This window comes from Megalops cyprinoides, chromosome 4 (assembly GCF_013368585.1).
Source record: "Megalops cyprinoides isolate fMegCyp1 chromosome 4, fMegCyp1.pri, whole genome shotgun sequence".
NCBI classification, from domain to species: domain Eukaryota; kingdom Metazoa; phylum Chordata; class Actinopteri; order Elopiformes; family Megalopidae; genus Megalops; species Megalops cyprinoides.
Window position 1 is genome coordinate 17850711 of NC_050586.1, and position 18282 is coordinate 17868992.

General features: G+C 40.8%; 1 protein-coding gene across 3 annotated transcripts in view; it reads right to left on the reverse strand.

Annotated features, from left to right (window-relative positions):
- The window catches only part of ksr2 (kinase suppressor of ras 2), a 96227-nt gene that overhangs the window by 34366 nt on the left and 43579 nt on the right, over positions 1-18282 (reverse strand). For all 3 annotated transcript variants that reach the window (XM_036525972.1, XM_036525973.1, XM_036525971.1), the window contains 7 exons: positions 17857-18032; positions 10678-10747; positions 9193-9276; positions 7590-7657; positions 2934-2954; positions 2298-2404; positions 72-240 (listed from right to left, as the gene is read on the reverse strand). In XM_036525972.1, coding sequence (XP_036381865.1) covers positions 72-240; positions 2298-2404; positions 2934-2954; positions 7590-7657; positions 9193-9276; positions 10678-10747; positions 17857-18032 — 695 coding nt within the window. The remainder of the gene's footprint in view (positions 1-71; positions 241-2297; positions 2405-2933; positions 2955-7589; positions 7658-9192; positions 9277-10677; positions 10748-17856; positions 18033-18282) is intronic.

Below are 18282 nucleotides of genomic sequence, written 5' to 3' on the forward strand. Positions count from 1 at the left end.
CTCTTGATCAATATTTATCATTTTTTAAAAGGCAAACGGCTACTCTTTATGTGGATGTGGAAGTAACGTACCTGTTAAATTGAACTGCTTCTGTTGTCGAGTGCACTGGGGGGAGGGGTGTAGAGGCGAAGGGGGTGTGGCACTGGGAGGAAGAGGAGGGGCTGGGGATGACGGTGTGGAGGAGGTTGTGGAGGAGGGGTTACTACTAGAGTCCGGTTGATAGGGAACAGGAATATGATCCTGTAGAAACACAAGCAAGCATTCAAAAGACATATGTGAAAAAAATGATCAACTTGCCAGAAGTACAACCTCTAGCCAAGGAAATTCCTTCAGATAATATACCTGTTACAAATATCTACCTATTCCAAAGTGAGGAAGACAAATGACCATGACATGTTGACAGTTTCAACCCATTAGGTTTAAGTAATACAATGCTTCATTTACTTGCATGATGAGACACATTACTTCTACCGACCAAGAAGGGGGGGCAGATACTGAGGCGATTCATGACAATCCATTTGAATTTCCTTTCATGCCAAGAATGTCTCTTTAATACGTACTTCAACTGTTGCTTAATAGCATTGTGGCATTAGTGCTCCAAAAGCTCATCCTTGTGGATCAGTGAGTGCTTTTGGCAACATCTATAAGTCATTATATCCAGTGTTCGACATGAGGCAAGTGATAAAGTATCTTTGGAGACTTATTTGCATCATAATGTTAAGCAATGCAAGGCAACAAAAGTCCTGTCAAATTATGCAATTATTTGCTCAAGGTACTCAAGTAATTGGTAAAAAAGACCTTGGTTTTTCTGAAAGGTCCTTTGTTTTTGCATGACAGGAATTCACAAAGAGATCCCACTTCCTCATTAGAAAACCTTCTGATGCCTGGTGTCCAAAAGCATCACCCCTGCTTTCATACTAATGTCACATATTGGCTTTTTGGGATTTTTTTGTGGCTTACTAGACAGCCCCATACAAATTGCTTCTAAGGGTGATGGTAAATGAACACTAAACCTTTCTTCCTGTCTTTACAATTTCAGCTACACAGAACACACTAACTGAACATAACACTGGGTCACTGGGGCAGGCCTTCAAAATGCAAACATCTCCCACTGAATGCAAGTCCCCACAAAAGAACAAAACAACAACAAAAAACAAAGTCTTACCAACATAGGGAATATGCCAGACTTTCCCCAAAATTTTGTCCCTGTAGCTCAAAGTGCTAATACAGTGTACTCCAGTTCTAAGAAATAGTGATAGGAGTCATGCGCTTATAATGATCAAAACCACTGGGGGGTGTCATTCCTATACTAACACCATTTAGAAACTTGACTTGTAAGAACAAAGCAATTAAAAAAAAATCAAATTAGGCTCACTTATAACATATAGTACAGTAATCAATGGAGAGCAATGGCCCATTATTAAGATAGATCTTAGAATTTGAATACAGTGCATCTCTTATTTTGTGCTGATTAAAATATGCTGTGTAAATTAGGCAGTAGTAAGAAAGATGCTTACAGGTGAAAAACACCTTCAAGCCTTCTTGAATCTTATAACAGTCTTATAACTGATGAAAAAATGCAGCTGAGATATTGAAGAAATTCATATTAAGGAATTTGCATGACTATACTGCACAATTAGAATGTACAATATTCTGGTCACAAGTGAAGCAGCCTTTCCACTACTTCACTCTGATGTCCTGCAGAATATTTAACTTAGAACATTCGGTTGACACTGCCACTTCTAAAAAAAAAACACTTAAGGTCACAGACTTTAACGGGGTAGAGGCACTTTCCCCAGAGTAACATTGCAAAATGCCTTGCTACTGTCCTCTGGCCAGTACCACCATTTCCACTCAGGTGAAGCAGCTAGTTATGGTTGTAGGTTATACTGGCTAGCTAGCATCAACATCATCAGTTACGTTGTTATGTTGTTCCTCCTACCCTTCTCAGATCTGCAGTTTTAATACAAATCAATAAACACGATTGAGGTGTTTGCATGCTCTAATAGTCCTACAATAAGGCAAATAAGATCGGAGCCCTCCAAATATCTTAATGCAACTGTGTTGACTGGAACTGAGAGCTTTATCACATGAAAATGATTGAAGGAAGGTCTTGACACGACCAGTGTCTACCTCAGAGTATTGTCTTAGTTGCATTAAAACTGCATTATTAACATGCATGTAAATGTGGCCAGTGATAACTAACTCCAAGATGGTGCCGTCATTGCTGAGTAATGGTGCACAGGCCAGGGGAAATAGCAGAAGCCAGGGATGACACTTTGCACAGGAGGACCTACCTTGTTGATTTTGTTGGTTTTGGGGAGCGTTTGACTGATGTGCAAATCCGTGTACCTGAGGGGGTTGTTGATATCACATGGTACCGACTCAGTCCTGACCAGACGAGCTGGGAGAGACAAATAAGGTACATTGTGAAAACCATCAGAGCAGGGCCATGGCACAGCTCTGATAAGTACTGGAAACGTTATTGATTATCCTGAATGAATACACAAATTCATGTTATAACAATAATGAGTAATGACAAAGAGTCTGCCCAGCAACTGTCCCCCTCTAAAACAAAATTCCACAGAATGCATTCCAAATGTTGGTGTTATTAGCTATAACTTCACAAGTGGCTCATATAAATCATTAATTTGCTACAGCCATGGATGAATTTCACTTTTCAAAAATACATTTTGGCTGAAAAAAAGCATTACTTTCTGGGTCAACCTCATAATAGTAAAAATGTGTGCAAGAGCAGAATATAGTCCACTAAGCACACTCATATCTTTGAGCTTTTTCTTAATGTAATTACAGTCAAAACCAATATCCACTACAAATTCTCTCTAGGAGTCATACTGACTTAAAATGGCGCACTCATGAAAAGAGAATTAGTATAGTAAGAGGCATTCAGTCAGATAGATCGATTATGTTACCTTGGGTTGTTCCTTGGTGATCTTTTGAGATGGACGCAAAGGAGAGAATTAAAGAGCTCACTTCAGATGAGAAAAGAAGACTGCACTTACTTGAAAACTAAAATCATGCCACAAGTACAAGTAAGGGACAGGTAAAACATCAATAACAGCAAAGTCCATGACTGCTCAATAATAAGAAGCCCATTAGTGGTAGTGATGGTAACGCAGGATTGAGGCACACAAGAGATAAGACATGGGATTCAGACATATTGATGGTACACCAACAGGCGTATTAAAATCGAGTCAAACTAAATAGCGGTCCAGAAACTTGACATTTTGCACATCTGTCGACTTCTAAATGTAGCAAGCTGTTAGGCTAACAGGCAGGGACTGATAACAGCTTCGCGCAAGTCCAACTGGCAATTTTATAGTACTGAAAGAGCCAAAGCATATGTTTTCTCAAGGCTAAGAATGGTCTTGTGGTCTCACCTGAGGGCCCAGCGAGACAAGATATGCAGTATTTCTGAAAGATTCTGAGTAGGTCCATAATTACTGATCAAGTAACTATTAAGTAGATTGATTAACTCGTTTTAATTATTGTCTTTTTCATTGTTTTAAAAAAATATAATTATAATTACACTGAATTATCATTTAAAATGAACTATAATTTTGATTTAATTACATCATTGTGTAAACTTTGCAACCATATTCATGTCACCTAAATACCATAAAAAGTACACATACACAAAACGTGCCCAGGTTTAGGTCTGTGAGCTTCAACATATGGTTTTCTATTTCTGGGATCCAAGAAATCCAGCGCTGCCTTCATCCCATCCCACTCCAACTCACCCCTCTTAGAACAACCACTTCATTTGTACTTTGGTGTAGTTCACTGTACAGCTCAGTTCTGTGACACTTACCATGCAATATTCTTGGCCCCACCTGTCCCTGACAGTCCCCTGCTGTTGTACCTGTGTCATCAAGAGCACCTCTCCCTTCAACACTTGTATGACTCCTCTCCTGAAAAATCCCACTCTTGATCTATCGTTAATCTAGAACTACTGTCCCCTGATACTTCACTCTGAGAAATCAGGGAGAAAAACTGTCTTTTGTCCTGAAGATCATACTCCTGCATCCTAGCCAGTCCAAGAGGACCGTATCTATTGGACATTGATGCTTTTGAATATTTGCTTTCCTCACTGCCCTCTGTGGTGATACTTCTGTCTACCCTCATCGAAGATTTCCAGCACTATGCTCATTCCAGGGTTTTAGGAGAGGTTGTTACTCTGGTATGCAACAAGGTGCAGTCCAAGGTTGATTGCAGAAAATGGCTAGGCATGTCTTCCAGCTGGTCCAGGTTTGCACCTACTCCCATAATTCCACTCCTCTGAGTACTGCATGAATTTCCAAACTTTGTGCCATGATCTCAATACCGCTGCTACTACCTCCAAACAACCTCTTCCTATATCCCTGCCCACCCACTCTCCTCACCTCACTATGCCTCCTACTTTCCCACTCATTTTCATCTCTAGCTCCTTCGAATAATACACATTTTTCATCTGTGCCCATTGAGTCAGCACAGGTCTAAGGGCACTAAAACAGTTTTATCCTTTTTTTCTAATACATATCAATGTAGCTCTCTACTGTTTAAGGTGCTTTCATAGTGTTAATTTGTTTTTGTATTTTGTGATTCTGAAATGGGTGACTGAACCAGGGATAAACTGAACTTCTGAACCTGTTTTTTGAGAAATAATGGTGACACTGAGCAATAATCATACATTTTAAAATATTTCACCACTTTGCACTTATTTGTAAGAGATATCTGAATGTATTATAAAACAGACACACAGGAATTTTATACAAATATATACAGACTGAATATATGTTTCTGAAACAAACCACAAAAAGAAATGTGTATGTGTGTTCCATGTTGTGCATCAAATAACATGACTGCTTAAAATCGACCTGTCTACCTATCTGTTCATCGATATATCTGTCTGCCTGTATGTCTTTCAGTCTAATGTTAACTGTTCAATTGGACTTCCACACCAGCTCACACAGGTTAATCTGTGAAAATACTGCATGAATTTCTGCCCTGTTTAGAATTTGGGAGAAAAAAATTAGCAACTGAAAAAAAAAAAACTGAAATCACATCAAGGTTGTTGATCATGCAGAAGGAGAACAGATAAGTGATGACATTGTGGCTGTGCAGGCAATATAACTGACAGTGATTGCATTTTAATAAAAAAGTGAAAATCACGTATTGGTGCATAAGGTATGAAATGCTGTAACTTCACTTCCTTCAATATGTAGAATGTTGCAGCATTCCCAAGCCCTCTCTGGCTCATTTCTCTAATAGGACAACAGTATTCCCCTGCTCTAAGTGAGATGTTACTTTGGTATCAGAGAGTGACCACCTAATTGGTCAGGGAATGAGGGTGGATGCACCAGTGTCTCTACATTACATTGAACTGTGTGATCTGTACCTGTGGTTTTAACAAATTCCTTATTCCGTACTACCTCCATATACAGAAACATGAGACACCTTGCTATGTAAGTGATGTATTAATTATGTAATTATGTAATGTATTACTGTTTTTATAAGAGACTGATTGACATGGTTTAAAAGATGCTTGTCTCTGCATTATTGATTACATCATTCTGTATCAGTTAGGCTAAGTGATTTCTGTGTATAAAAATAAACACTTCCTCAAAGTGACCATTGTTTGATTACTTGTGCAATGCAAATAACAAGGGAACAAGGGAATGACTGGAATGCAACACACCCGTAGCATTATTTTAGACCTTTCTATGCTGACTCAAAATAATGGCAAAGAAATCATTTGCAGTCTTTGACTGACTGCCCTCCCCATATCACAATCCTTAACAGTCAAGTGACACATAGATCTTGATTTCTTCTTTAAAAAAATGTTATATAATATTTGGATCTATTGATGCTATTGTTAAAACTAAATGCAAATGTGCAAATATACTGTATGAAACTGGATGTCTTAAGGCTGACATAAGAAAGAAAAAAATGGTTAATATAAGATAAAAATGAGCTAATTTCATTAATTTCACATTTGGAAAATTTACTGAATCTCCAAGCATTAAGGCAAAGATGATTGTCTAATGAGAAAGGAACAATCAAATGAACTGTTGAATCAACACCACTTGTGATTTATTTGCCTAATGAGTGGACCCTTAAAGCTGTGCGTCCTTTTGAAAAGGTTAACATTCTGAAGGCCAGAAGCACTGAAGTCAACTACCAAATGCATATTACTACCATGGTCAGAGCATGTAAAAACCAAGAAACACGTTTAGCATACACTGCCTTAATCTGTATGAAGAACACTTTTTACATACAGTAAATACTACAGGTCAGGAATCACATTAAAAACTACTTCAGTTTATCTCCTGAAACTCCTACTCGAAATCATCAACAGGTCATTTTTCACCTGACATTAACATTTGTATTTGTAAACACCCTCTGCTGGAAACAGTTATATGGTGTATGACAGTATCCAAATAAACATCTTGATGATTTTTTCAGCCCTTTCCAGACAAACTATGCATTGTGTCTTCCAAGTGTGAACAAGAATTTGTTCACCAATAACAAGTACAATGCAAGCTTTTAAGAAAGTGCCTGCATGAAACAATAGCAAATGTTCAGTCCCTCCAGTATGATATTTCCATACATGAACAACCTGACAGGATGTGGTATAACATTGAAAATAAGCACCAAACTGATCACATTAGATGACAGAGATAATAAAAACCTTTACTGGAAATAAAAAGGTCTGTTCTGCAAGATTCTCTATGACAAGTGTCTTTATTTTTGCTTTCAGTATTTTCCCCCTTTATGTAAGCATGTTTTGAAATCACCAATTGTACATTAGGCTCATCTCACTGTGACAACCTTTGCACTTGTGCAGGAGTTCTGTAGCAAAATGAATGCAATCTTCTGATACACTCACACACAGCTAACAGCTATTTTTTTCACTGAAAGTCAGACAGTGCACCACAGTGAAAAGAACGCTTATTGGTGGATAGACACTACCCCATTGACCAATGTCACTTGAGAAAATAGCAATACCTTTACAAATCCTAAGGTGACTAAAAGTGGTGAGACAAGGAAACCCTAGCCGACCTACCCTCCCCTCTCCTCAGCTGAAAAAAGCCAATTTCTTCCACTGCTGTAGGCTCCCGGTAATGGCTGATTGTAGACACTCACAGGTTTGGACCCAAGCAGCAGGCTACAACAGGTGTTTTAACTGCTCAATATTGCACTCTACTGCACAACAAGAGGTCAGTTGACTTCAGTACCTCTCATAGGATCACAGAACTTCAGATGTCTCATTTTAGAGAGCTCCACTGTACTGGCCAGAATGTTTATAAACGGCTGCAGTGGCTGAATTTAATGAATAGCAAAGTGTCTCCCGCATATTGTGGCCAGAGTTCAATCTAACCCTTTACCCTTGACTTAAAGTGACCAACCGAACTAAATTTGACTGACTGATTAGTGCTATTTAAACAAATCTTCTCATCAGTACCTGCAAGCAGAGACCTCATAAAGTTACAGGAAAAAATGAGAGGATTAGTATTTTCTGGAATTCAGTACTCAAAAAATTAATTAAGGCCACTGTATATTCCCAGCTGTACTGCAGTTGTCCCTACCTCCACGGTGAATAATCAGTAAATGGCAAGGCGGGGCTTCTTTGGTGCATTTGTTGTGGCACTTCAACCTACAAAAACAAAAGGAGCAAATATTACCTGATGCACTGGTGTAATGATAAAGTTATGGAAATTGTAAAATGTGATCCTTGCGTAATGAATAACTGGGACTTTTCCAAAAAAATTTATAATGTTTGTACCCTGAACCATCGTTGTGCACAAATACAGCATTCTTTCAGTTACCATTGGCTGAACATCAATTCCCACAAAACAGTCAGACTGAAAGGGCCCACAATGCACCCTGCAATGTAATTTTTCTTTTGAGTACAATAAAGTCTTTTCTCATGTATGTGTTCAACTCGTATATATTAGTTTTGAGAGTTATGCAATGCCCCTAGTAGAAATAAATGTTGAAAACTGGTCATTAGAATGATATGCATACTCATCACTAGGACTATGAGTTATGCTTTCATTATCTTTCCGATTGCTACATGACGAGAGGTATAATTTGGATACTCAGAACTGTACATCCAACAATACAAACATGCATGTACAGTAATTGGAGAAAGATGTTAAAATCTCCCCAAAATGTCAATCAGACATTTCATAGACCCAGGACTAAAAATGTATGGTAAAGGTATGCAAAATACACTAGATATGTATTTTTTAATGTAGAGTTAAAATCAGGACGAATCTTTGGTTAATAATATCAAACATAATTTAAGTAACCCTATCATGTACAGTGGCTATGCAATCCTGATTTTAAACTTCTTTTTCTATTTTAAAAAATGGACATGTCATTCAAGATTTAATGTCATGAAAATACAAAAAAACTTTTTATATGGCTGTCTTAACCACCCCAAATGGTCATTCTACACTCTAAACCAAAGCAACGGAAGTGAAATACCGGCAAAGGCATTCATCCTGAAATACCTTGTTGAGCACAGGTTGAGCACGGTGCATATCAAATTTATTGTCTTCATGTCAAAATGTCTCAGGGCATTTGGTTTAACTGGCAGTAATTGAGCCATTTATTCTAATAATCTGTTTTAAATTATATAGACAATTACCATTAATTTGTGATTTTTCATACGCACTTATTATGACAAATACTCTTTTGTCATAATAGAACGAGTAATTAATGTTTAAAAAAATCCCTCATGAAAATTCAGTGGAAAAGGAACCATGGAAATTCAAAGAATACATGCATAACTCTGACTTTATCCCTAAGCATAAAGCAGGACATATTAATGGCACACGGTTTCAGCACATATAGCCCTCATCTACTCCTTTACAGATGGCAGAAATGACAGAAACAGTAAATTTGACACTGTATATATGGCTTTCTCTCCAATGATCCTCAAAAAATTGATTTAACTTTGAATCTCTCTATGGCTCTATACACTTTGAATGGCTACAGTGTTGAAGGTTTTGATCATTATGAACTAATGAATGGGTTTGTCAGTTTCACCTCCCCCAGCTTTCCCCTCTGAGGAAAATCTCACTGCGCTGCTAGTGCAAGACAACAATGGTATTCAAAGGTATTATCGCTGGCGCTGAGGGCATCAGAACATTTTTCAGTGGGAATGTGGATGTGAAGACGTACTTGCAGTTTTTACATTTCAGTCCAAACAACATTCCTTTTCCGCATACTATGCATGTCTGAGACATCCAGTACTTGGTGGAAAATCTGCAAAAGACAAAGAGGAAAATTTAGCAAAGGCAAACCTCAGACCTGTCCAGTCCAGCTATACAAAGCCTACAGCATTTATGTAATGCAGGTAATATGTGAAAAGACATGTTTGGATCACTTTATTGAGAAGACTTTAAATTGGTTTTGCCCTCTGACAATAATACCCATTTGTAAATGAAAAGCATACACTATAAGATCGTATTCACAAAATAGCCTTGTTAACAGAAGATAGATATCTGTTCACCCTGTCCGTCTAGGTATTTTTGTCTGCAATCTCCCATAGGCAGTAATTCAATTCTGGCCTGCTGGCTTTCAATTCGTCCTGAATGCTCAGTTGTGTTTCAGCTCTCAACAAAGATGAAGTAGGACAAAGGCCACATGGCTACATCAATGCAGAAAGACTGTAATCATTCAAAGGGGACATTTGCGCATTGCCATTGGGCCAAAAGATGGAGGTATAGAGCCATGGACTCTCCTACCACTCACTTGCAGGGAAATTTACCAAGTGCTTAACGATAAATACATTTCAGTAGTTTTCTTGCACAGCTACTGACAGCCTGTGGATGACCATAGATTTATTTGCAATTCCTCACCAAGATATGAGTGGAGGCCGGCAGGTAATGGAATATGACTAATGCTGCTTGACAGAATCCAAATATCTTCATTAGATCCGCCATTTCACCTCATCCCAGCTATAACACAATTTAATATAGTCCTCTCTTACAGGGAAATGACGTTTGAGCAGCATACATGACAAACATTAAAGTGAAGCAGAGCTTGTTTTCAGGCTTCTTTATGGTTTTCATTTTACTGGTCTGTTTATTTTCAGCACAAGACGATGGACCTGGACCTTTCCCATCATTGTTAAAAAACGGTTAGCCTCTCTGTGCAAAACAGTCCAGTATGTATACAGCCAAACAAAATGAACACTTGGAGGAAATAATGCGTCCTTGTAGACAAAGACAACAAAGTGAGCGCTCTGATATTACTCCTCACATCAGTTATATTTTACCATATGTTGTATCATGGAGTAAAAACAGACTGGCAAATCACCCCCTCAGAGGGGACCACAAGTAAATGCATGAGTACGGTCAGTGCTGAACTTTGCTACATGTGCGAGAGCTTTTTTTCTGCTGTGTGGATGCTCACTGATACAGCTCCCACATTCAGCACCTCAAGACCGAGAATCGGACAGGTTCTCCTCCTTTTGCTGACACGTAGCGCATTACTTTGAGGTCACTGGCATTTCGAATCTTCGGGGTTCCAAACGGGTAATAAGCAAGTAAGAGTGCAGATCAGTTGCATAAGCAGGCCATTTAATTGGCCTGACATTTTATCATGGGAGAGGACCCATCCCACCCCCCCCCCCCCCAACCCCACTTTCCCTCGGCATGTTACCTGTGTTTTATTGAATTTCCCAGATCTCGGCGGGGAATCTGAGGAGACCAACGAGGCACTGAGAGTGTGTCTGCAGAGAACAATGGGACAACAGACAAAAACAAATGAGATGACAAGCATCATTAGTCATGGGACTTCCCTCAGAGCTATATCCAGCAGGTAGAACAAACAGAGCCAAAGCCAACACATTTTAGCTTGAAAATATCTTTCATAACGACTGCACGTCACCTAAAATGCTGCAATGGCCTTTATCAAATCAATGATAATTAGCTTTATGCAGGCTGAATGCAAAACAATCGATTTGATTTATACCTCAAATCAACCATATTTTCTGGATTTTGAAATACAACAGAATTCCGGTTAAAAAATAAACAAAATCAAAAATTTCTACAACCTCTGTAGAGATTAGTGAAGCAAAAGAAGAATTAAATGAGGTCCATTGAAACTGATAAGGATGAAGTGGTGTGTGTCAATTCGGCACAAATTTGTACTGCAGCCCAGAAATATCTCAGCTGCCTTCTCTCTCCCTATTAGCAATCTTGAGCCAGTGTCACGACAGATATATAATCACATGGCGTTGCTGCCAAAAGGATAACAGGACACAGAAAAACACTACAGGCTCATTGTGGTCATAATCCCATTTCACCCCCTTTCTTAAAGGAATTCAACTTTCCTGTTCTTGAATACAGGCTAATTATCAAAAATTAATGCAATCAGAATTCTGGAGTCATCGCTCAAATGCAAGTAACCTAATAAAATCTCAAATGGACCTCGTCAGGCATTAATTGGATTTAGGATCTGCTGCCTGGTTAGCTTCGAAAGGGCATTCATCTCGAGAAAAACAGCCATCTCGAGAAAAACAGCCCCTGCTGCTTCAATTAGGGTTCTTCTTGCCAGTGTGGTAAAACATCGAGGAGCACTGACCTCCGTGACATGCCCTGCCCCCAACCCTACGAAATTTAGCAAACTCAGCCGCTATCACCATGAACCACTTGACTCCTCTGTGACAACGGCTTAGCGCTTGGGATTGACACTACCACACACGTACTTTGAAAATCCTTTTCCTCACCCTCTCAACAGAGACCCTTCAGTAATTCCATTATCAAATGCTTTGAAGGTGGCAGGGTGGTCAGTGTGCACTTTTTATGCTTATCCTATGTGTTATCGTGTCCTCACAGGTAGAGAGTGTAGCATAGATGCAAACTGTATGAAACCACAAGCCGGTTCTCTGAAAGGCAGCAGCACTGCTCTCTCAGCTCAGTGTATCGGTGGAGCCAAAGTAAACCCCTCCTTGTATTACACCAAATGACGAAATGCTGCATGGAGACCAAGATGGAACTGCTGCTAACATTTTCAAATTAGCAGAGTTAGCACTGGAGCAAAACTTGAGGAAGCGCTACGGTGTTGACACACAGAATGCAGCTAACATCACACGTGCACATGGTCTGATGGGATGTATGCCTATACTTTGTTGCCAATTCTGAGTTTGCAGCTGGTCTGAGAGCTGAGAGATGTTCCTTTCTATTTCATTACATACCGTTATTTCCACATTGCAGAAAGAATACAGTTCTTCCCCCCCTGTCATTCCTGGAGATATACTTACAAAGCCAGACATGGCAATGGCATTTTTTATCACTTCGTACAGTACAACATATATCTTCACTGAACCCCCCAGGCTCTGGCTTATCAAGTTCATACAAGAGCACGAGCGCACTGCTCAATCCACTGCATGCCATCCACCCACACATGAGAATGAAGACTATATCTATCCCGGCTCCCTTCATACAAGGAGGGGATTTTCACATTTTCAAGACACACTCATGCAGATGGTAATTTCCCTCTTTTTTGGGTTGCTCCATGAAATCGTGACAATATGATATGGTGTCAGTTTTCCTTTAGATTCCTCAAGCAGCCTGGGGACTCCACAAGAATGTCTTTACATCTGTGTTCGTCCCTGATGAGCTATGGCAGGCTTTGCAGGAGGCCTTCATTGGTGCAGAGGTTCCAATTTCAATATGAAAGCAGAGGGGACCTTCAGAGTATAACCACCCCCCGCCCCCCCGCCCCGTCCTTGAGGGACAAACTCAGTGGATTGAAGATGAGAGGCTCCACACTGCTCTGGGCAAGCTGATGCTGCGGTCCCTGCGTCCGCATCCATGGCTGCCGGGAAGAGTGCCCACCCTTCCTGAATATCAAAACGGTTACTACGGCAATGCCCACGCAGCCCGATCGGGGAGCGTGTTCCGCTGGGATGCCGGCTTCTTGATACTGCCTCTTTCAAGAGGATGAATCACGTCAGCCAACAAAATGGCCCAGCTGCCTTTTCTTCCCCCTTCCTCCTCCACGCCGAAGGTGGTCATGGACTGTAGCATTTTTTTTTCTGCAGTGCATTTTGGGAAAGGCAACACACAGTCCAGAGATACGCCGTCACAATGCAGTCCAGAGACATGTGGGACAATATCCAGAGAGGCTTAAGGAAGGCGTTACCTAGGAGTGAGCTTCCAGCACTCCGAATCATTCCAAATTGCCTCTCCCACAAAACTTTCAGATCACATGAGGATCCTAAGCCAGCTCAGAGAACGCACAAGAGGCAACTGAGCATCAGCCAAGCTCAAATCACTTCAGTGGTTCTCAAAACAAAAGACAAGGCCTCCAGCACATGAGGGTACTTGGGACAACAGAGCCCACAAATGACACCTGGCAGATTTTGTAAAATATGGGGAGGCACTCACTGCCAGTGGATAACTTAAAAATATTTTGTGTGACGTCGTGACCATGCGCCCGATTTCCATGATAGCTTGAAGAGCACATATGTCAAAACAAATACTGTGCAGTAATGACATGTGAAATGAAAGCATTTCACATGTCATTGAAAGTGTCTCTGAACGCATGTCACCCACAGGCAGTCTGGCTTGCGTGACCCTTTGGACTAGCAGCCCACAGAAATCGGGACACATGCAATGCATGGATGTAAACGGAGCTAAATGGACAGGACAGCCCACGGGCGCCAGAGAACCGCTTGCAATCCATTCTGATTGCCCCCCCTGTATTCACGAGGGAATCACAACTTCCTTCCCATTATAATGACTGCCTTCCATCATTAAAGGGACTAGCCACAATCAGGCAGAGAGACAGAAAGCAGGAATCTGGAGCCCTGCGGTAGCCATTTCAGCAAAGAGCCCACTCCCAGAAGAGCCGAACACTCGCTTCAACATCACGCCATGAAATAAAGTGAGAAATTGTCAGTGCACAGCACCATTTCTTGGAAATGGGTCTTATTTTGTTCCCATTGAGGGTATGCATTATGCCTCAAGTCTGACACAGAAATGATCACAAGCAGACTCACAAAGGGGTGCTGGGGCCATCAAAGAATTAATAAGCATGCAGATCATTATGAAAACACAGTTCCAGCTACTACCAGCGGAGTTCACCTATAACAAATGCATGACCACATATGGATCAACCTAAAAGCGTGCCCGACTGCTGAAGAAAATGAAAGGGTTAAAGTTAAACAAAACTGTTTTTGTTGATTTTGAGAGAACTTCTTTGCTGATTTTAGATGGAGCCCTATTGCATGTGCTGTTTCTATGACAACCATTCACTCTTTTAAACCTTTGTGAAGCAGCACAAGCAATTTTATAGAATACTGTTATGTCATCATGGACAAGTAATTGAACACCTTAACATTTTTAAGCTGCTAATACATTTTTCATCTTTCTCCTCATAAGCAGTGAATAAATTGAAATGTGCAATTCTTAGATCATTACGTTACATACAATTATAATAAAACATAACTGTAAAATGTAGATAATATACATAGATATGCAAGGCATATTCACTATCTGGCTGTGGCAACACTGGAGTATCTCTTTTTAAGCTACATTTTATTTTGATTGACAATCAACAATAGATTTAATGCAAAATAACTACAGATGATTTTCAATCATACAAAAAGTCACCAATTATCATAAACAATTCTTACACAACTGGCTAATAACCATTCCTAACTGCATCAACATTTTTTCTCTTTTATTCTTCTCCCTTAATATGCCTCCTGTAGCTACAAATTTGCATAGCCTACTCTTTATCAACTTAATGCTTTGAAGAGTTCACAAGATTCTCTACTCCAATATCCTCAAAATGATTAAAGAGAGTTGGCACACACTGATGTAGTTTGTGATCTGATGCCTTGCTAAGGATGTTCTAAGGATGTAAATGTTATTCTGTGCAAACAAATAAGGAAACAGTTTTGCCAGTTTACAATTGTAAAGGTAAGTCCTCAATGACTGTGGTAGAAAAGGCAGTTGTCTGTTTTTCATAACAGGCTGATTTCAAAAGCCTGCAGATATTCTTTAGAACATTGAGAGAGTAATCAATACCTTTAACAAGTGTTCTGTAACAACCCAAATCCTCAGATATGCTGGAAGTAAAAATGGTCTGAAAAGACACCCATTTGTGTCAGGAGAGTATATACTTTGTCCATTCTGTAATCACATGCCAGTAAATCCTACATGATATTACAACCATATTTTAACCACCCAAATGGAACTTCATTTTATGAATATTCACAGCAAATGGCCGTGTTTTCTTCTCCACTCATGCCCTTATGCACTTATTGTTTGAAAAAACAAAAAGTGCTTATGTTCTCTAGGACAGGAAGTGTTGTATGCCACACACATCTGTGAGAGATTGTTTGCCTCTCAGATTGTACCACCTGAACCATGATTCACAGCCTGCTTGAGTGACGTCACCATATAGGCTCAGAGTCCAGAAATCTTGGCTCTGTCCGAACACTACCTTGTGGTTTTGAAGTAGCCACCAATTCAGTGCCTCTGCGATAGCCCTTCAGATCTACAAGCGCATCATTCGGTGAGCAAATCATAATAAGAGAGTTCACGGTAAAGAACAGGATCTTTGGCCCTTTGTCTGTAGCAGAGCCTCGATGAGAATGAAAACAGGGAGACTGGAGTCTTCTGGGTAGGACTGGAAGCAAGAACCTGACTAGAGCGTTCACCTGGCAACCGGGAGCCAGGCACAGCAGGTCTCTCCCCAGGCGGTGGACAGACCTCCAAGTGGCCGCATCGCTATCATCGCAAACAGGAATCTGTTCCCTGTGGCACAAAACAATCTCACCAACACACTGAACTCCAACTGTTGCCCAGATACCCTTCTTTCCACTAGTGCTGACCACCAACTGGGCACTCACACAAAACCAAGCAAAAAAGACCTCAATTTTCTCTCATGCCCCCCAAAAAGGACCGCTAATGCTACTATCACAAATAATTGCAGGGAATTAAAAATTATTAAATGTGCATGTTTATATCAGGTAAAAATTCTAATAAACACTTTGTAATCAGGGCAGGCTACAACCACTGTGAGTAATCAAGGGACAAAATATACATAAAATTTACAGACAATTAGAAAACACAACAGAAAGAAAAGGCATGCATGAGACAATCAAATTATTTCACATTTACTCCTATTTATTCTAAAACTGAGATTGTTTGTGAAGACAATGACAAGGCCACGACTCTGCTGCATGTTAAATAGGCAACTTCTGGCTGCTGCTGCATAGGTCATACAGTAGAGACCTGTCTTTTTGAAGCAGGCACTGCAAACGGTTCATTGTGCCAGAAGGCTTAGTGGATTAAGGGTGTTGATGCCTTCCATGAGCGGACCGAACGCAGACAAATTACAAGATTTGATGAGACAAACAAGGCTACTAAATGCTGCTGTGTCTCTCATTGTGGCCCAAGAGAGAACTCCTGCAGCTTTGTTAATGCCATTACGGATGCTACACAATCGAATGAAATTATTCTGCTGCTCCTGGACGCCTGCCTCAACAGGAATTCATATTAATCATTGTTGTCTTTGGGTCCGGGAAAACCAATGTGGTGACTTCATCTGCTCAGCTCTGAAGGAATTCTGCTTCCCAGATACTGAAATCTAAATGATCTCACAACGCTCCACTCTGTACAAGTGAACATGCCACTTTCAACAGTCAGACTCCACTGCTGTTCCAAGTAATTCTCAGTGCAGAACAGGAAGTCAAATACTGTATTACCTATGATTCGATTTGGCAGCACATAATGCGCATAATGTCTTAATTAATCAAGACATATCATGAACCCGTGCTCAAAAACACACAAACATACACACATACAATAACAAATACACCCATGCACATACACACGTTAACACACACACACTCTCAACAGAGATTAACGTAATACTCTCCACGTAGAGCAATTTGACCCATTCCACCGTAGTGGCTTGTATACTTAGTAAGACCTGCAATGACTCAGACTGCATTGTATCGGGAATGTTATTTTCATCCCAGCACAAGTGCTACACAAACACACATGCACACGAGCGTACACTGCCATGTCACTCTGCTCCTGGTGTAGTGAAAGATTTATTGCAGCAGGCGCTTCCTGGCCACTGAATGTGTACTAGGGGGCCACGCGTCTCACACAAGAAGTCACCACATGAATCCAGATAGCAAGATAAAAGCCAGGGAGTGAATTAGAGCCTATTACTCAGGGCCCTGAGCCATTCAAAACTCCCATCTGCGGCCATATTTTATCCCCATTTTTGACGGCGTCTCTGTCATTCGAAGTCTGCTCACACCGTCTGCCTCTCACTCTGCGAGAGCTCGACGTTTATCGTTTCAGGTGCCGCGGTAATATGACAACGGCGGTCCAGCAAGCTGTATGCGGCCGCACGCCACCACGACCGTCGCCGGGAACGTGGAACGTTTAGAGTTTACTCATGCTCCGCAGGTCCGCTTTCAAAGTGAGCCTGAGGGGAGTGAGAGGAATGTCGCCATTATGCTCATTGTGTTGCCGCATGTATGAGGCCTGCTTGGCTGCCAACGGTAAATACAAACAGCACATAAAAAAAGATTCATTTCTGTCAGGGGTCTTGGACCTAACAGCCTCTGGACCATTATTAAGACCCATTTTCATTCCCTGTGACAAACATTTGACCAGTCACCCTAAAAAAGAGCACAGATTTGATGAAAAATTAGATTATGAAAAAGTGCCAATTGCAAAAATACTGCAGCAGCAGAGCTGGCTTGTTGTCCTGAACTGAACTGTGGGCCATTGTGAGTTTGTAACCATTTTTGTCTAAAATCGGCTCTTTGCAGGCTGTGTTTTGTTAGACTAAGGGACTTACTTGCAGAGAAAGTGGCGTCGGGGTGGACGGGCGGCGTGGAAGGGAGGAATGTGGGGAAGAAGAAGGAGCGCAGCGAGCGCTCACAGTGGAGGGGGGAGCGCTGGGATGGCAGGTTCTCGCAGCTTCCCACGCTGCTGTGGATCTTCAGGTTGAGGGGCTTGCTCCTCTTCTTTGCCCTGGAATGCAAATGGAGATATGTGACACGGGTTAGCCATGTAACAATGCTTCGAATTAATGCCCTTTCTTCTCTCGCGTCAGAGCTACTACAACCTTGATTGGAATGAGGCCTTGGGAAGCCCTGTACCAGTACCTGTAACTGGAATGTCATTTCAATGAAAATAGCTTAAAGGTTTTAATTCTAGAGTATTTCTGAAGGGATGATGTTCAACTAAGCACTGAACAATGGCTCAAAATTGTGGTAGAAAT